We start from the raw sequence: 21,345 nt of genomic DNA, 5'->3' as shown, positions 1-21,345 counted from the left end.
TTTATATGCTCACATGTGTCCGGAAGAAACGAAACAAAACAAATTGAAAACTCTCTCCATAAATGTTCATCATGTAATTGAGAACTGAACTATCATGAAGAGAGAGAGGATGTGTTGAGTCAACACGTGTGTGAATTAGCAGTAAGTACTTGCTAAAAGCATCTTTGGAGCCATATTTTTTTGCAAGGGTGTTTTGTCGTCATCTCCCATATAGCACCTAGTATTCCCAAATTGTTATCTATTTTATATTGGTCATTGCTCAACATTGTTGATTTAAAAAAAAAATAGTGTATCAAAGTGATTGTCACATGTGTTGGACTCATATTCATAATATATATTTTGTGCGATTTTATTTATTTAATTAAAAATAGAAATACCATTATAGATCGCAATAAGGCATGCCTGATGAATTTTATTAAATAAATTAATTAAAAAAATATTTTGTTATTAAAATAGAATGTGGGTTTTCCTTGGAAAAAAATCAGATTTAAAATAAATTATATTTTATTTTAAAAAGGAGAAACAAAAACTATGTTCATTTGGTTTCTAAATTCTTAATTTATATTAGACTACCCGTCAGCCCGTTGGAAAGAAAAAATATTCCAAATAAAAATGATTGTGAAATAATATTGTCTTTAATTCTCTTGAGAAGATCTTTTTTTAAAGTGATGAGTGAAAAACTAAAACTCAGGAGGCCTCCAGAACACTACTGCAAGCACTAATTAAAATTACGGAGGCCCCTAAGAGTACTGCTAAAACCAAGTTTCTTACCTTTCTTAGAAGAGAAAATATTTTATAAGTGAGGTCTAAAAAGAAAACTTAAGAGGCTGCAAGAGTACTACTAAAAGCACTAAATATAGTTATAAATATGCTTATGAAAAAGTAATTTATTCTTGCCTTTGGTTATAATTATATGTTTAAATCAGTTTTTTTTTAACTTGATAGGGTTAAACTACATTTATTTGTAAAAAAACACATTAAAATAAGTTAAACACAAAATCTCATCTGTCCAAGTAGAAAAGTAATTTGGTTGCATAATAATGTTTAAAGCAGTCTTTTTAACTCGATGGGGTTAAACTGTTTATTTTTAAGAAAAGCACATTAAAAAACATGATCAACTATATATATATATATATATATATATATATATATATATATATATATATATATATATATATATATATATAAGAAAAACATTTTTGATTTGTGCTTTTGTTTTAAAGCAAGTCCCTTATTATTATTTGATATTAATTAATTAACGTTTTCATACTCCCAGCTGTCATTAACTTCTGGTTCGTTCGCTGATTTATTGTACCGTTGTTTATGTTAGATTTGTTTAAAGAAATAAATAAATGATTACCTAAGTATTTGCATAATTTAAACAAATAAAGTAACTGAACACATCTTGCAATGAAAATACAAAAAAAATAATCGTTTTAAAAATTTGGGATGCTAAAAACGTACATTGTTTTTTTTGTTTGATTTTTTTTTTGTGTTATTTTTTTTTAATCAAATTCTCAATTTCTATCAATCCTGGTTACTATTTTTAGTATATTTCAATCAGAAAAAATTTGTAAAAATAAAAGACATACTTTTTGAGTTGTTTTTTTTTTACTAAACTTTTGGTAAATTAATTTGCATATTTTTTTCTTTTTGCTTTTCATAAATTGTAATTCAAATAAAACGTTATCAACCGTCATATTCTTCCAAATCACAGGTCACATGTAGTCTAATATATGTTAAAGTTGTATATAGCCAACAAAATAATATGAATATGTAGATGAAATTCTTTTAAAGAGTTCATCAAATATTTGGATTATAAATTACCTCCCTTGGACCATTTCTTGATATTTATGGTTGGATTTAAGTAGAATAGCATTCTTCACTCGTAAGACAATTAAAGAAACTATACAATTTTAAATAAAAAGAAATATTTTAACAATGTACATTTAATAATACAAAGAGAAAGTTTTATTGAAATTTTCTCAAGAAAAGAGTCTCAAAATCCTACCCGAGCAAACGTCCTTTTAGCTGGAAATTCTCCAAAGACGCAGAGCCCAAACAATTACCAGTTGCTGCGACAACCACCTAAATTTTCACTATAGGAAGAGAGATCTCATCCATAGAGTCCTTCTCTCCCACCCCCATTCTGGTTGGTATAAATGTGTTGGTGGATAGCTGAAGATCTGAGCAGTGACAATCGGAAATGGTCTGGTTGTACTATCAGGTTAACATGTAGTTGGTCTTCAACTATGTTTCATTATCTTATTGAATATATCAATGGATTAGAAAAGAAAGAATGATCGATCGACTTTTACATAATAGCGTCTTTATTATCATTGTAAACAAAGCAAAACGTACACCGGTAAGGGACGCAACTCGAGACGGTGAAAACTCTTATAAGTCCCTCATGCAACATCTTCCCTTTTCTCAATGACAAAACAGAACAAAAAAAAAAAGTCTAAGAATGAAAACAGAGTCTATAAAATATAGTGATCTAGGCATTCATTGGGCTGACTACCCTCATACCTAACAGGGATTATTCTGCCCTTTCACTTATGTTGTGAAATCCCTGAATCTCACAGGATCTCTTATTATTCTTCCTGACCATGTTGTCCGCAACCTTTCCGGGCTTGGTTTTGTTGGGGATGGGGTCGGGTTTGGGCTTTCTCTTATTTCACCTTCATATTGAGGTGGTTTTGTGGTGCATATCTCTTCTGTACCCTGCCTTTCATTCTTGGATAACTCGCTCTGCACTTCATATGGCTGGTGTATCACTGATGTGAGTGGGGGTGTCTCTGCAGTTTTTTTTCAAATCTACTCTATTTCGTGGATATAATTCCCCATCCACTCTTATATGGTATGATCACTCCAGTTTCCGCCCTACCACTGCTTTCGTCCACTCTTTTTGATCATTTATGTGTGGTTTCATCCATACTACATCTCCAGGATACAATGGTTTCAGTGGTTTTACTTTGCGGTTAAAAGAATGTTCTTGCCTCCTGCGGTCTTGCTTCACCATTTTTCTTAGATTTTGGGGCAATTCTGGCTTGAGTAAATCCTCTCTGGTTGGGAGAAGTGTTTTTATTCTCCTTGACATCAGCTTCTGAGCTGGTGATAAGAGACCCCTGCCTGGCGTATTCCTGTGATCCAACATTGCAAGGTATGAGTCAACCTTATCTTCCATCGCTTTCTGGAAAAGTTTTTTTGCCATCTTTACTGCAGATTCCACCTTACCATTTGCCTTGCTATTGTATGGACTGACCGGTGTATGTGTAAAACACCACTTTTTTGCAAAGGTATAAAATTCCTGGCTACTAAACTGAGCTACGACCTGATCTGGTATTCCATGTCATGCAAAATGGTGTTTCAGTTTAGTTATCACTGTCTTTGCTTGTGTATTGAGAAGATGATCGATTTCCCAAAAGTTGCTCATGTAATCAACTGTGCAGAGATAGTCTCTATCTACAAACTTAAAGAGATCTATTCCCACTTTCGCCCAGGGTCAGCCAAGAACTTCATGGACCTTTAATGGTTCTGCTGGATTGGCTACTTCATATTTTCTACACGTGGGGCATTTTGAAACATAGTCCCTTATGTCACTGTTCATATTTGGCCAATACAAACATTCTCTTGCTCTCTTGCAACATCCCTCAACTCCCAGATGTGTGGAATGCAGCTTTTCTTTCAACACTCCCTGCTGTATCACTGGGACCACTACCCAGTTTCCTCTGAAAATTAACCCATCTTGTGCCGTCATTTCATTCCACATATTAAAATATGGTCTCACCTCTGGGTCAAGATGTATTTTGTCTTCTGGCCATCCTTCCAGAATTACTTGCTGCAATTGCTTCCTTTGTGGCTGAGTTCAAACAGCCTTCTCTCTGTTACAGGAATATAGTCTGCTTCGTTGACATCATCTTCATCATCCATGTATTCACTGCCCAATCCATAGATATATGCTCTTGATAGCATGTCTGCAAGGAACATTTTCTTACCTGGATGGTACAGAACTGTAGCATCGTAAGCCTGTAGTCACATCAGCATGTTTTGCAGTCGTTTTGGGCATTTCACCAATTCTTTTTTTATGATCGCTTTCAGTGGCCTATGATCAGTTAGTACTGTTATCTGTCGACCAAATGTATATTGGTGAAACCGTTCACATGCGTAGACTACTGTTAGTAATTACTTCTCAATCTGTGCATACCGAGTTTTTGTGTCAGTCAGTGCACGGCTGATATAGGCTAGGGGTTGACCCTCTTGCAGTAGTGCAGCCCCCATGCCCTTCTCACTTGCATTGCATTGAATGACCAAAGATCTGTTGGGGTCATAGTACCGTAATACTGGTGCCTCACTCACTAACTCTTTAATTTTCCCAAAAGCCTCTTCATAAATTTGGGACCATGTCCATGGCACATCTGGCTTCACTAAATTTCTAATAGGAGCCATCACGTCAGATATGTGTGGTAGAAATTTTGCCAGGTAATTTATGAATCCAACCAATCGTTGCACTCCCTTCACATCTGTTGGGCACAGCATCTCTTTTATGGCTCTTACCTTCTCAGGATCCAGACGTAACCCATCACTGGTAATCATGTGTTCCAGGAAAGATATAGACATTTGTTGTAGGTTCAATTTTTCAACATTCAATCACATCCCACGATCACAACATCTCTGCAACTCTGAGTTTTTGGTCATGATCAACTGTTACTTCTTCCATTGTTTTATGCCTTCCCAATCACTAGAAGATCATCCGCTTTATTAACCACCCCTTCTAAATTGTCAAAAAGGGTCTTTTGAAATATCTCCGGTGCTGGAGCAATCCCGAAAGGTAAAACTTTCCACTGGAACGTACCATATGGTGTAGAAAATGTTGTTAAGTGACTGCTGGATTCATCTAATTTTACATGCCAAAATCCATCTCGTAGATCCAGGGTAGAAAATACCTTGCTGTCAGCCAGTTCTGGTAATAAATCGTCCAGTGTAGGTAACTGAGAATGTTCCCTCTTCAAAGCTTTATTTAGTGGTCTTGGGTCTATGCATACTGCTAAACCCCATTTATGGTAGCACATCTAAGACAGTAAACGACCAAGTTCTCTCCAATTCTCTCTCCTCTGATCTTGAGCACGTAGTACAATGGGGAAAGGAGTGGCTGGTTACTTTTAATGCATCTAAAACCAAGCTTCTCTCTTTACATCATCAACATTCTAATCCACATCTGGCATCAATTGAAATGAATGGCTCTCGTCTTCAGGAGGCCTCAAGTTTTGACAAGCTTCTGGGCTTGACCATTACTCCTGATCTTAAATGGAACACGTACATCAAATCTGTTGCCAAGGCCGCTGGAAAAATGGTGGGATCTTTCTATCGATCCGGTAAATATCTCACTGCTGATTCTATTCTCTATCTATATAAGAGCCAGGTACGTCCAAGGATGGAATACTGTTGCCACATCTGGGCAGGAGCTGCTAGAAAAGACTTGTCCTGCCTTGATAGAGTTCAAAATAGACTTCGTAGCCTCGTAGGAGATGTCCTTTTCTCTTCCTTGCAACCTCTATCTCACAGAAGAGATGTTGCGAGTTTGTCTCTGATGTATCGTTATTTTCATGGAAAGTGTTCGACTGAGCTTCAATCTATGGTCCCCCCTCGCCAAACTTTCACAAGAAACACTCGTCTAGCTGTAAACACTATCAATAATTCCTCCCACTCTTTATCTGTGCCTAAACCTAAACGTAGATTCCATGAACAAAGCTTCTTTCTTAGAACTGCACGCCTGTGGAATTGTCTTCCGTTTTCCTGCTTTCCGGCTGACTACAATATGGTTGTGTTCAAGTCTAACGTAAATAAGTTCTTGATGAGCCGTTCCATATAAGTTATCAAATTTACCAAATTTTCATTACTAATGATTACTATATTGTCCAATTTCTACTGTACACTCTTTAACCCTTATCCTTGAGTGGCCTCTTGGCCTTGATAATGTGGTGATGCCTATGTAAAAAAAAAAAAAAATATCCATAGGCTTCCATTTTTCTTAACTGCCAGTGCTGAAGTACTTACCCATGGTGTTGGCTTACTCACTGGTTCAATAACATTCTAACTCGACTTTTAGCTTGTCCTTAAGTGCCACTGGTATTCTCTGTGTTGCTGCAACATTTGGTGTTACTCCTGGATCCACCTGCAAATGTACCTCTCCTGGTAATTGACCCAATTCTCCCTTGAACACATCTCTGAAGTCATTGATAATGCTGTCTGAGTACTGGCTGCTGGATTCATTCATTTGGGAAACTTTGGCGACCATTTTAAATTTGTCGTTATTGACTGTAACAAGTTCCATTTTCGGGATTGCATTTGCTCTGAGTAAAGGATGGAAATCCTCTTTCACAATGACAAACTTGACTGCATATTTTTGTCCAGTTTTGGGCTTATCATTTTTACTCAACACTCTCCCAATGGCTTCACTTCTGATCCATTCCACATGACAAGAGTTTTATTTGAATGTTCCAGTGTTTTTCCAATCACGTGTTTCTCATTCAATATGTCCACGGACGCTCCACTATCGAGCTGAAAGGCAATTGGTTTTCCTTTCACCGTCATTTCCGCTTTTAACACCTCCTGACTTACAGCATTCACCTTTTCCTTTATTGTTACGCTGTCTACATGTCCATAGTCTGAACAACTACTACTGTCGTTTTCCTGGTCATAATGTTGACTTTTGGCCGTCTGCACCTTCTTTTTCCTTGATACTTTGCATTTCACGGCAAAGTGTTTTTTTCCCTTACATTTATAACAGGTTTTACAAAATGAAGGACATAACTCTGCTCGCTTTATGCCGCAATGCACACACCCAGCACTCTCTGTCAGATTGTGCTGATGTCTTTCTCCTGGGTTTAAAATCAACCCTATTCACTCCTTCAGGCATTAGGATTCTGGACTGGACTATAGCATTTTCAGACAGCTTACAGATGTCAATACATTTTTGTAAGTCTAACTGTATTATTTTCAGTAACTCAGCTTGTGTCTGGGGGTTGTGTATTCCCAGTACTACTTGATCTCTCAGTACTGATGAAACGCAATTGTCGCAAAATTGCACGTTTTTATCAACATCCGAAGTGCCGTAATAAAGGATTCCACAGTCTCTGATTCTTCTTGTTTTCTAGAATGAAATACGTAACGCTCGTAGGTTTCATTCATTTCCCCTATAGCATATTTATCAAATGCCTGAATAATGTCGGTGGGTGTTCTTTCGTCCTCAGGTGTTGAAAATTGAAACCCGTAGTAAACTTTCAATGCATCGTCTACCAATGTATGAAGCAAAAGTGCCCTCTGATATTGTAATGACTGTTTCATCAAACATGTAATAATGGTGTAGTTATATCATTTCAGTTTAAACAACTTCAAATTCGCTGCTAAATTGTTTTCCATACATAGGGGCACCCGAGGCCTTATGCCAGCCACTAGTCTGTTTGTTTCTTCCATGTCCGCTTTCGACATTTTTTTTTTCGTCCATGTGACGTACGTAAAAATTACAATTCGAAACAAGAACAATAAAGTTACTTATCTGTTTCAGCAAATAACTTTCCGCTTCTTATTCTTTTCTACATCTTACTTGGACTCTTTCCATCCCACCGCTGCTACCATGTGTCATTATCTTATCGAGGATGTCAATAGATTAGAAAAGACAGAACGATCGATCGGCTTTTATATAATGGCATCTTTATTATCATTGTAAACAAAGCAAAACGTACACCGTATTTGCAGTTTCTCCTCAAATTTTCGGATTTAATCATGTCAAATCACACTTTATTTCCTTTTAACAGATTGATTGTTGCTATTTCTTCTGATGAGTTAAGGGCATAATAGATTCACTGATTGATATAATAATTAAGTGATTGATTTTGCACTACGAAACAGATACTGTCAAGAATTGTAAATGTCAACTGAATTAAAGGAATAAATTATAAGATGGTCAACATCATGAATTTTGGAATATAGTTTTTTGTCATTTATTCACTATATTGCTCTGTAATTACATTGAGCTTCTTAAATAAGGATTGGTATATATTTCCACAGAAACATATAATGCAGCTAGTCTAGCACCCATTCCTAACCAGTGTTCGAACACAACCATCAAATTGATAGTCGGCAGTTGTGTTCTCTGCCCCTATACGACCTCCTCAAATGTCTATTTATTTAAACGCTTAAATGCTGCTTTTTACAATGCTCAATTTGTTTGTTTAATTTACAAACAAAAAGCTTTGCATTACATGTTTTTTTGAGTTTTTTTTTGTTTTGGGGGTTATTTTATTTTTAAAATTTTTTTTGGTGATGAATTTTTGAAGTTTCACGATAGATAATACAAGTCAGCAATATTATTAAAATTGCTGAAACTTCAAAATTCAAAAGTTAATTCAAAGCATTTCAATGGATGGTAAGCCATGTTAATCCAAAAGTCAGATATTGTGGTTCATTTGTGCTTCTATATCAAAGAAAACGTGAATGTTAATAGTCAAAAAAATAATTTTAGTAGTCAGAAATATTAAGTTAAAAAGCGAAAATAAAATATTAATTAAAAAGCGAAAATAAAAATGGTGTCTGTGGTTCTGTTTCATAAAGAGAAATCGAAATTGATGAGTAGTCTCCCTTGAACCTGCAAACATGCAGAATTGCAGTAACACTTTTGTTGTCTTCCGTTCCTCAAAAGAATGTCTGCTGATATGCTATCTCTTATTAGAATTTCGCCGTGTTCTTTACTGCATGATATGAAACTGTCAGAAGACGCCGATAACCTTCTACTTATAGTAAAAGGGGTTAATGGCGCTAGCAACTTTTTATTTCTTTTCTTTTATTTTTTTAAAATTTCTTGTCATTTTATCAGCTCAAATATCATGGAGTAGATATTCTGATATTTTTCATATTATGACGTAGAAATATATATATATATATATATATATATATATATATATATATATATATACTAGCAAAAGTACCCGTCATTGACTGGGTTCAAAAACAGCGTACAGAAAATTGACTCTGATTTATGAAAGTATGATAGGTTATGAAAAGGAAGGGTTGTAAAGAGATAGCTTCGAATTTGGAGGTATCAAAACCAAAGCAAAATATGATGAAAGTAAAAATAAAATAGATAAACCCCATAATTTATTATACCATACCTGTTCACACTAAAACACTTATCACAATATTCTGTGGATCTATATTAAAAAACCTTGTTAAACATTGTGACATATTTCCATTCTATGGAGGTCAGGCGCCAACGAACACCCCATAATTTTATTATACCCTATTTCTTCAAACTGAAACATAATTATCAAAGTATACTTACGCAGATAGATATGAAAAGTCTTTATTAAAGTTTGTGCCTATTTCCATTCTATGGAGGCCAGGCACGAACGCAGACCCACAATTTTATTATACTATCCCTATTTAAGTTAAAACATACTTATCAAAGTATTCTTATGTATATCTATATCAAAAACACTTGTAAACGTTTTTTTTTTAATTTTTAAATTTTTTATTTCCATACTTTGTGGACCCGGTGCGAACGCAGACCCCACAATTTTAATGAACATCTGTTCTGCCAGATCAAACATACCCATTCCTGTGTCTCGATACATCTTCTATCATTATATGTAATCAGTTTTTAAAATAGTCAACCATATAGGAGCCTATTCGTGACCACACACACACACACATTCAGCTTTATATTATAGATATATATATATAATTATTGTAGATGTTCATTCAATCTCCAGTGTTTATAAAATAGTGCTCAATAACAAGCAGAGTAGTCTCCCTTAAACCATAATTTCCTTTATTTATACAAACATTATTGGTTACATATGTGCATTTGGCCTTTTGGTCAAGATCAAAGTGTAGTAGTTCTTCAGATGCTACACTTCAATTTCTTGTTCTCTGTCAATGGAGGAGAAATCCTTCACGACTGAGACAATTTTTATTTTTGTTCCTTTTTTTCCACATTAAAAAAAGACCCTGGTGTCTAACTCTGTCCCGTGGGGAGGCATTGTAAATAGGATCAAAGTGTAGTATCTGTTCTTCAGATGCTGCACTTCCATTTCTTGTTCTCTTTCAGTAGAGAAGAAATCCTTCACGACTGAGACAATTTTTATTTTTGTACCTTTTCTCCACGTTAAAAAACGACCCTGGTGTCTAATTCTGTCCCGTGGGGAGGCATAGTAAATAGGTACATATGTGCATACATGCCTCAACTATGATTCTCTCCCCTCTCTTTCTCTCTCTCTCTATATATATATATATCGCAATTATGCTACACAGAATCTTCCACGTTTTATCCTCATAGGAATTGTCAAACTAAAATACATTTTAGCCTAACGATTCCCTACATGGATGAAATGCAGAAGACTCTGTGTAGCTTAATTGCCATATATTTTCATAACTTATTTCTTAGCTTTACTTATGTATTGAACGCCATGGAAGTAAATACTGAAAATCGATACATAAAATATTATATATCCTATAACATTGTATGTGGATGCATGAATAATATTTATAGAGAGAGATAGAGAAGAGGAGAAGGTTTGAATCTCAATATCTTTTTAAAATTTATTTTCATCTCAAACAAGGCATATTGTCACTCGAGTGTAAGGGTCTACTATATGGGATTATGTCTGTGAGGAGCAAGATGTCTTTTCACATTACATTTAAACTGTTGTATGTTAGTACAGTCAGGGAAGCAGAAAACAGGAAGGGAGTTTAAAAATCCAGCAGTCTGAGGGAAAAAATTAAGTCTTCTACTTTAATAAAGGCTTTCTGACATTTAAGAGACCGCAACAGTATAGAGGTGAGATTTTTCTGCTTGTCTGGTTATTCGAGAGTATGTATGTTGAGGGGGCACAACTTGCTACATATAGCCACATTGATGAGTTGTAGATGACGGAACATTTGTCTGTGGATTGAGCTTTCTGGTAGCAGAAATAATGGTTTCCACTTAGCATAAAGTAATCTGTAAAAAATAGATTTCTCTTCGTTATTGATAGTGTTGTAAAATATATGTGAACAAATAAAAAAGAAACGTTAAAGGATCCATATGGATTCTTTAAAGTTTCTTTTTTATAGGCAAATCTAAATGTGCATTATTTTATAATATTCACCGGTGGAAGACAATGGAAATATTTCTGAATCTCTAAGTGTACTCCTAAGGGTCTACGAGAGCATGATTTTCTTAAAACTTTAAATCCTTAATTTTTAAGTGCCCTAACCTAAGGCAGCTATGAGGATGATGGATGAACTTCCTTTAAAATGGCAAATACATGTATATATCCTACTAGCACGAGAGCGTCTGGCTTCACCAAGTCATAAAATATGCTTAAATATATTTTAATTCGTCCAGAAGAGTCGTGATTTCAAAAGTTAAAAAAAAAAACTTGGGATGCCATCAGCTAGAATCAGTACCGAAAGCAAAACTATAGCATTCAACGCTGATGACGTTACCACTGTACCAATGTGACACGCATATGAACTGATTAAAAATAAACTAAGATGAATGCATAAAATGTATAATGATTTTTTCAATTTTTACCCATTTTTGATCCCTTAAAAATTATTTTAGCTAAAGCCCATAAAAGAAAAGTCCATAAAAAATCCAATCATTTGATGTACCTTGTGCTGCTCTGCGACTTTTAGTTTTAGAAGAGGTAGAGTTTGAAAATATGGAGACAGAGAGATAGCATTTTATGGATTAGATTTTGATGAAATTTTTATCATATATATAAAGTTAATTCACTTATTGATTTGAAGAAAATCATTAAACTCATTCTTAAAACAGAGATTAATTGATCTTAATGTTGAGTCAAGGAAAAAAAATAAAACCGTGGCAGCTTGATCATTTCTGGTCTGTTCCATAAATTGTAACCCAAAACCTTTGGTTAGATAAGGTGTCTGATTTAGCAGGTGTTATCTACAATTTTATTATCTATAACGACATGATTTATAGATGTAAATTCGTAGATTAACATCATTTTAGCCATTCTCTAAGATGAAAAAAATTAATCGCCAATGCAAAAAAAAGTTGAAAAAACTTCCTCAAAATAAAAAAAAGTTAAGTTGATCAACTCTCTTAGGGTTAGTGGTTATAGCTTATTTTGTTTTTGTTGTGTTTTTTTTTTTTCTTTTTTTACTTTAGCTTTTCAACATGAAACTCTCTTACCTTCTCTATTAAAAAAAAAAATAAATGCACCCAAGATTTATCTTGCATTCCTTTGTCATTAAAAAAAAACTTTGTTTATTATCCTAAATAGCTTCAATGGTCTGAAAATGGAAGATTATATTAAATTTATATGCAAAATTGCCCTACCATTCTAAATTCTTAAATAATTGTTGTTTTGAATTCTAAAATATATGTTGTAAGGTGTTAATCTACATATTGACCATAATCATGCCGCTTTAAATGATAAATTTGTAGGGTCACATCCTTTTAATCATCTCTTAAAATAAAAATAAATAATCTCCAATGCAAAAAAACAATAAAATTAAAAAACTTCCTCAAAAGAAAAAAAAATAAAGTTGATTCATCTTCTGATTTGAAAAAAATTATTAAACCCATTCTTAATACGAAAAGAGGAGGGTATTGATTGTAACTTGAAGCCAAGGAATAAATGAAAAAATTGTTTCAATTATTAATTGAATGTTTGGTCTTTAAATAAGTAATTTATTCATACCAATAATATTAGGAGGTCTAGTATTATCAATAAAATTGGTATCAATGAAATTCAAGAAAATTGGTAAATTCTTAGATCTTAATATTTCTTTTATTTCTTTTTTCTTTTTATTTTTTAAATTCACAAAATGTGTTAATGATTTTCTATGTTTTTTTTTTGTTTTGTTTTTTTCAGATATATTTACTCAGATATCAGATTCAAGTGGTTACCAAGTTCAGGAGAAATTTGAAGAATATTTGAAAGCCGTGTTGGCCCTCCCAAGTGCTGTATGTGAGGGCCCTTCTTTTGGTTATAATGATACGGCATCTCGTTGTTGTTTCGATGGGGTATGTGAATTCATTGTCATCCACTTCTTTTTTTTTTAGTTTCTTTTTCTTTTATGCAGGAAATTATGAATGAAAGAAATAGAATAAGCATGAAAGTCTCGATTTATCACGTGCTTGTTAAGATGATCCTTCTTTATGGCTGTGAGATCTGGCCAGTCACAACTGCAGATCTCAAAAGGTTGCTAGTATTTGACCTATATAACCTCCGACGTATTCTGCTGGTCTGCTGGTACCATTTTATCTTTAATACACATATCTGGACAGAATGCTGGATGATTCTCCTTAACCAAACTCTTTAAAAAAACAAGGATGCACGAATGCATTTGACCACAATGTGCACCACAACATAGAACTTTGTCATTTACAAAGTAATAGCTCTAAAACTATTTCAAGATTGACAAAATTGCCTAGGAGACCAAAAAGACATGGTTACACCATCAGAACTGATGTTAAACATTCTTCTGGTTCACAGATCTACAGTGTTTGCCGTTGGTTCCGGAATTGGCTGCCCATAACTTCATATTCATCCGGGATGTTGTGTGTTCTGTGGAAGGAGTTGACTCAAACTATCCTGGATGAATGTCGGCTCAAGTCAAGTCTCTAGTCTTCAAAAGAAATAATCGATAAAGATTTAATTCAGGCGAAATATCATCTTATATATTATTTCATGGCCAATAGCATCCTTCCTAAGAGTACAACATTTGTTTAACAGCCTGACATTCTCAAGCCACATGAAATTGAATATTTATATATAAGACACTGCCAAGTATAATGCAAAGAAGGTAGGCTCCCTCTACTAAGCTAGAAAACTTCTCACAGTTGCCAGTATCCTATATCTCTAAAAAGCCATCATTCGTCATGCATGGAGTATTGTTGCCACATCCGGACTGGTTTCTCCCCAACCTCTGTTGCTTCACTTATGTTACATCCTTGAACTTATTTTACAAATACTTTCTCGAAATGTGCTCTAGTGAACATATTGCACTTGTACCCCCTCAACATAAGTACCCCAAACAAATCTGACCAGCAGCAATGTCACACCCCTACACTGTAAAGGTTCCAAGATGCTGGAAAACTTTCTTCTTTAATAGCTTCTTTCCTCAGACCGCCTTTGAAATTCTCTCTCTTTCCCATAATTGTACCAACATGCACAGATTTAAATATAATGTGAACAAACATATTGTTGCATAAGTTCCCACTTAGGATGCCCCCTATAAATCTAGCCCCTAATTACAATAGGCCTTTACGACTCGGCAGCAATATACTCACAAATCACACAACAAAAAGAAAAATCAGCAACATTTCATTTCAAGGGAAATAACTCTTATTCTTTTAGTAAGAATGAATTTTCATTATTTGCTTTTATTTGGTTTCTCGGTTTTATTTACAACTACACTTACTCATACTTTTCTTTATGAACAAAAGCAACGGCTCATTCATAATTTGTCATTCATAATTTGTCATTCATAATTTGTCATTTATAATTTGTCATTTGTAATTAATTATAAAATCGAGAATTAAAAATAACAAATTCAAACGTAATCATGACATTTAACTTTCACTTTTGTATAACACATTCTAAATATTTTTAATATAAAATGAATAATAATGTCAATCATTTTTCACCGTCAATATGAAAATAAACATAAAATTACAAATACTTTGGGGCAGTGCCAGGTTGGGCATGCTAGTTTTCTATAAATCTATATAAGCATCACTATCTATGTACTTATCTGCATTACGGTGTAATCCAGAGTTGCTAATAATGACCCTAACTACTACCAACCCTTTCTCTCTATGAGGATGGGCCCAAAGTTGTTGAAGGGGGTGGAGGGAGTAATTTCTGCACTTTGGAGGCTTCTCTAGTTTTAGTTTTTTGCTCCTGACTGAAAATGACGTTTAAAATAACATGATGTCATTAAAAATTTAGAGATAATTTCAGGTAATACAACAAAAAAAAAAAGAAGAAAAAAAATAGCAAATCTATTTGGAATGAAGTTCTGGCAATTCAACTTAATAATCTAGCATCATTGAAACAGTATGATTTTCACACTGATTGCTAGGAGCAAAGTGTAGTATCTTTTCTGATACTACACTGCATCTTTTCTGTTCTTGGTCAATAAAGGTTGTTTTATATCATAAGTTGCTTAAAACGTGATTAGTTAAAGTTCAGAATAAAATCACGCTTTCTCTTAACGGTTAATTTAAAAAAAAAAAATCTTCTGAACGCTATTAAAAGTTAAATTCTTCACTAGTTTGGAGACGGAATGCGTTGTTGTGATAAGTGATTTTCTCTACTAATTCGCACTTTTTATTTTAAGATTCAAATATTAATAACTACATTTTATTTCAGTATTTAATTTATGTATTTTTGTTGTATTAAATGCTAGCTTTAATTTTTTTTTTTTTTTTTTTTCCTCGTCCATAAATGTTTATTTATCTACCGAGTTGATTGCAAAAATAGATTACCTAATTGTACTCATTTTTAGTTCGTGGGAGGGGAATCTATCACCATACTTTCCCTTAAACATGTCCGTTGGACTTTTATTAAGTACAATACTTAATAGTAATTTTTTTTTTTTTTTTTTTTTTTTTTTTTTTTAATGGAGAGTAGAAAACGCATTGTGGATGCGTTATCGGCAGCTCCTGTTACTCTCGCTTCTTCTTATTTGTCCCTCAGTCCTCATTTTTTAAATGAGTGATTTTTCTGACAAAGGGAGAAGAAAAAGCTGTTTTCTAGGTTGGCAGTATTTTTGCGCGAACAGTTGGCAGAGTTGGTGGAAATTTTCTGTTTCTATGTCTATCCTTGTAGCCATGTCACTAGTAAGGGTGCTGGAGGTAAACGTTTTGTCTGGGCTGACGTTATCCGCCTGATAGTCAGGGACCCGAACCTTGGATTAACCACTAAGGAGGCTGTCCTATCAGCAGGTGCAAAGTACTGGGGCTGCTGTATTGCCATTTGGTGAATGGAATCTGGACCATGCAGTAGCTTCTGGTGGGGCCTCTCGATGCCATACTAGTGGGTAATTGTTACGGCTTTACCTTATCATGTGGTACAAAAAAAAAATTCTTCGTTTCTTTTTCTCTCTTAGTTTCCCCTCTCTGTCCTGCTCTAAGTAAATCTGTCGACCTAGTCCACAAATTCCAAAATTTCATCATGACAAGTTTCAAAAAAAAATACACGATTAAACCCGGTTCTCCAACTTCCAACGTAGACCCCTACTACCATGTCTCCTTCTCCAACATCAGGGGTCTACGTTCTAACCTTCCAGAGGTTGAAACCCAATTACAGGAGACTAAACCAGACCTTTTATTTTTAAGTGAAACTGGCATTGGACAGGCTATTTCCCTTGATGAGTTTGCAATTACAGGATACTCTAACTTAACTTCTAAATCTGACCCCCAAGATCGCCATGGGCATGGAATATGTGCCTATATTAAAGATAGCTTTCCATGTGGGAGGGACATCTCCAGGGAAGATCCTAACTTACCTTATATGTGCTTCCGGGTTGCTTTAGCTCACACTACTGCATTTATATTTACTCTCTATCGTCCCCACAACAGCGGAGTTACTATCTTTCAAAGCATATCTGAGAAAATTGACCAAGTCCTTTCTACTTATCCTTCAGCTAACATTCACGTATGTGGAGACTTCAATGTTCACAACGTCGAATGGTTGACCCACTCAAACAAGACCGATGATGAGGGGAGGTTCTGTCATGATTTCTCCATTGCCTATGACCTCACTCAGATTGTTCAGGAACCTATCCGTGTGCCCGATAATGACGGCAATGTGCCCGATAATGACTGGGATAGCTTCCGTACATTTATATCTGATCTACCTCTGCATTCCATGTTTAAAAAGGATGTGTCCTCTATAGTATTAGACCTAACTGAATGGTTAATTGTAGGTATTGACCATTTCATACCCTCTAAAAAGTTTCAGCAAAAACCTAACAGCCAGCCATGGTTCTCTCCAGAATGTGCTGCTGCCATTGCGCACAGAAATCACTTTTTCCACTGCTTCAAACGTAATAGATGTATGGAAACTAAAGCCGTTTTCAGGACTGCCAGCAACCATTGTAAGAAAGTAATAAGGAACGCAAGAGAGTTGTATGCTCAATCTGTTAAGTCCAAAGTAGCTGAGCAGCGGCTTGGTTCCCACCAGTTTTGGCAAATAGCAAACAGAATCCTGAACAGAAGCGTGTGCTCCATCCCAACTATTATCAATGGACCTGTGGTAATCTCGTCAGCATCAGACAAAGCCAAACTCTTTGTCAAGAACTTTGCAGCTAATTCTACCCTTTGCGACCAAGACCGCCAACCCCCAATATTTCCTCTTGTATCAGAAAACACGCTATGTGATATACGTATATCTGTACGTGATGTTGCCAAGCTAATCAAAAACCTTGATTCCAGTAAAGCAACTGGCCCTGATGGTATTCCAATTATAGTACTCAAAAAACTTCAACCTGAACTAGCGCCCATACTTACAAAACTGTTTAAACGTTGTCTTAAGGAGAATAGTTTCCCATCTCCCTGGAAAATCTCATCAGTATGCCCTGTATTTAAGAATTCAGGTGATCGCTCATCCCCCTCTCAGTACAGGCCAATAAGTCTCCTGTGCGTCATGAGTAAGTTGCTAGAATCTGTATTAAATACAGAAGTAATCAAACATCTCAACAAAAATAACCTTCTTAGTGACACTCAATATGGTTTCCATTCTGCTAGATCTACAGCAGATGTCCTTACAGTTATATCGCATAGGATTAGCAAATCTCTCGATGGTGGCAATCTTTCTAGGGCAATTGCTCTTGACATATCTAAAGCCTTTGATAGGGTATGGCATAAAGGTTTACTTCATAAGATCGCTAGCTATGGTATAGCTGGAAAAGTCTTCTCAATTATTAAATCATTTCTTTCTGATAGGTTCATAAGAGTAGTAGTTGAGGGGCAAAAATCAGAAGCTCACAGTATTAATGCCGGTGTCCCTCAGGGATCCATCCTGGGCCCAACTCTTTTCCTGATCTACATTAATGATCTTCCAAATCATATCCTTACATCATTTGTAGACATTTATGCTGACGACACTACCATTTATGGTACCACATCTAAGACAGTAAACGACCAAGTTCTCTCCAATTCTCTCTCCTCTGATCTTGAGCACGTAGTACAATGGGGAAAGGAGTGGCTGGTTACTTTTAATGCATCTAAAACCAAGCTTCTCTCTTTACATCATCAACATTCTGATCCACATTTGTCATCAATTGAAATGAATGGCTCTCGTCTTCAGGAGGCCTCAAGTTTTGACAAGCTTCTGGGCTTGACCATTACTCCTGATCTTAAATGGAACACGTATATCAAATCTGTTGCCAAGGCCGCTGGAAAAATGGTGGGATCTTTCTATCGATCCAGTAGATATCTCACTGCTGATGCTATTCTCTATCTATATAAGAGCCAGGTACGTCCAAGGATGGAATACTGTTGCCACATCTGGGCAGGAGCTGCTAGAAAGGACTTGTCCTGCATTGATAGAGTTCAAAATAGACTTCGTAGCCTCGTAGGAGATGTCCTTTTCTCCTCCTTGCAACCTCTATCTCACAGAAGAGATGTTGCGAGTTTGTCTCTGATGTATCGTTATTTTCATGGAAAGTGTTCAACTGAGCTTCAATCTATGGTCCCCCCTCGCCAAACTTTCACAAGAAACACTCGTCTAGCTGTAAACACTATCAATAATTTCCCCCACTCTTTATCTGTGCCTAAACCTAAACGTAGATTCCATGAACAAAGCTTCTTTCTTAGAACTGCACGCCTGTGGAATTGTCTTCCGTTTTCCTGCTTTCCGGCTGACTACAATATGGTTTTGTTCAAGTCTAAAGTAAATAAGTTCTTGATGAGCCGTTCCATATAAGTTATTAAATTTACCAAATTTTCATTACTAATGATTACTATATTGACCAACTTCTACTGTACACTCTTTAACCCTTATCCTTGAGTGGCCTCTGGGCCTTGATAATGTGGTGATGCCTTTGTAAAAAAAAAAAAAAAAAAAAAAAAAAAAAATCCTTCTAGACTAACATAATTTATATTGTTATCTTAAACCAGGAGTCTCCTTTTTGAGGAGCTCAATTTCACCATATTAACAGCAGACTTTGTGTACAACTCTTCCCTCGTGTGGAGGCAAATAAATAGACATTTATTACTGATTTGTTGGTTTTGGTTTGTATCTTCTTTTGAATGTTATTTAATATTGAAACAAAAGCAAGTATGAACACAATAGATCCAACAGAATTTGAACTCCTAATTGGTCGCCTGAAACATTATACCTGACAAGAAAAAAAAAATACTGCCATCTTATTGGTGCTGAACATCATTCATTCATTTTGAATGAATCAGATGATTAGTGTTGGCATTCGTTTCCCTGATATCTTTCCAGTTAGAATTCTTTCCAGAAAATATCATATACTTATGGGAGAGACCACATGAAGGATGCCAACATCCCTAAATGAAAGTGCTTTTGTGGAATGAACTGGATTTGGAACACCCAGGTTGTGAGTCTGTGTTGTTAATCAATTAGCAACCGTAACCTCTGGTTAAATCAAACAGTAAATACCCAGAAATGATCCAAGGGAGGTAACTTATAATTCATAAATTTGGTCATATATTTAAGAGAATTTGATATTAGGATGGTGCAAAAATGTCATTTTTTTATGTTCAACTATATATAAAAAAGAAAACATTATTTTTGCACCAACTAATATCTGTATATTCATATTCGGTTTAAGATATGTTTTACATGCTTGCGTATTGGAAGAAACGAAACAACACAAATTGCATGCTCTGTTTGGAGAGATTCACCATGTAACTGAGAACTGAACTTCTGTTGGGGCAGAAGGGGCTGCATTGGTGCACCTAGGGTGTCAGTCCATGTTGTTAACCATTTAGCCACCATCACCTCTTGCTGATGATGGTTGTTTTTGGTGTTAACTAAGTCAGACTTCTACATAGAGCTCGTGATTGTCTGATATGCATGAAGTTCTCCTTGATAGTCGAGGATAATTATTAAACTTGTAATATTGTAGGATTTTTATCACTGACATCAAGAGCAACAAGGTTCAGTAGTTGCATTTGAAGTTGGGGAAGGTTTGACTCAAAACACAAAATGAATACCGCAGATGCAACATTGCCACACTAACGCAGATGTTGATTTTTATTTCTGCACCTGACACATCTTTGCTTAGCACACACAGAGAAGTAGAGACAACCAGAGAATGACAGATTTGGATACCAATTTCTCTTTGTCTTCAGATTTCTGTTAATTGAGTTGCAACACTACACCACTTACGAGGGGCGTGCAATAAGTAGTGCCCCTGACCCACTTCCCATAGCAGTAGAGCAACCAAACTTAGCACAGTTATTAGTCTTTCTCTACATAGGAACCACCCAGAGTTGTGCATTTCTTCCATCATTTGATGCAGCTCTACAGACCGTTTTTGTAGAACACCCCAGGTTGGTCCTCTAACCACAACGTGACTTCAGAAATCAAGGCTGCATCATCTGGGAAACGCTTTCCTTTCAAAAACAAATTCATGGCTAGGAAGAGGTGAAAGTCAGGAGAGTAGGGAGGACGGATGAGAATTTCATAACCACACGACGATCTGGAGACATGCGAGTTGCGGACCGGAGCGTTGTCCTGCAGGAGGAGGGTACCTTTGCTGATCATGCCCCGCCTCTTGATTTTGATAGCTTCCCTTAATTTCCTCAACAGTGAAGTATAATAGGCTCCTGTAGTTGTGGTACCCTTTGCCAGGAAATCTGTCATCACTACTCCGTCCTGGTTCCAGAAGACTGTGAGTATAACCTTGCCAGCAGAGGGCTGCACCCTTGCCTTCTTTAGAGGTGGTGAGTCCAAGTGCTTCCACTGCATTGACTGGGCTTTGGTCTCTGGATCATAGTGATGAACCCAGGTTTCATCCTGTGTAATCAGTCTTTTGAAAAACTTTGACTCATCTTCTTGGCACATCTCCAAATTAATCCTCAAGCACTCGACGCGTTCTCGCTTCTGGAATGGTGTGAGCAACCTGGGAATCCATCTGCTTATGCAAATGGTCATGGATTATAGTTTCCACAGACCCTGTACTAATCTTGACATCTTGGGCTATTTGGCGAATAATAATGCGCCGAACTTTCAAAATGGCAGCCTCAACTTGACGGACAGATGCCTCATCAATGGCAGAAGGGGGGGGGGCGAATAGGTCTGGGAGCTGTTTTCACAGACTTCCGGCTATGTTTGAATTCACGGTGCC

The 21,345-nt window shown here is 35.8% G+C and overlaps 1 protein-coding gene across 10 annotated transcripts in view; it reads left to right on the top strand.

Moving 5' to 3' along the window:
* Nucleotides 1-21,345, top strand: part of LOC145296848 (dystrobrevin beta-like) — a 541,375-nt gene that overhangs the window by 226,311 nt on the left and 293,719 nt on the right. For all 10 annotated transcript variants that reach the window (XR_013870040.1, XR_013870041.1, XR_013870039.1 and 7 more), the window contains exon 6: nt 12,888-13,039. Coding sequence is in view for 7 of the 10 variants with exons in the window: in XM_080142975.1 (XP_079999101.1) it covers nt 12,888-13,039 (152 nt within the window). In the remaining 3 variants the exon portion in view is untranslated. The remainder of the gene's footprint in view (nt 1-12,887; nt 13,040-21,345) is intronic.

Source organism: Euprymna scolopes, chromosome 17 (assembly GCF_053919585.1).
Source record: "Euprymna scolopes isolate OS-2025 chromosome 17, ASM5391958v1, whole genome shotgun sequence".
NCBI classification, from domain to species: Eukaryota; Metazoa; Mollusca; class Cephalopoda; order Sepiida; family Sepiolidae; genus Euprymna; species Euprymna scolopes.
This window is presented reverse-complemented; position numbering and strand designations above follow the sequence as displayed.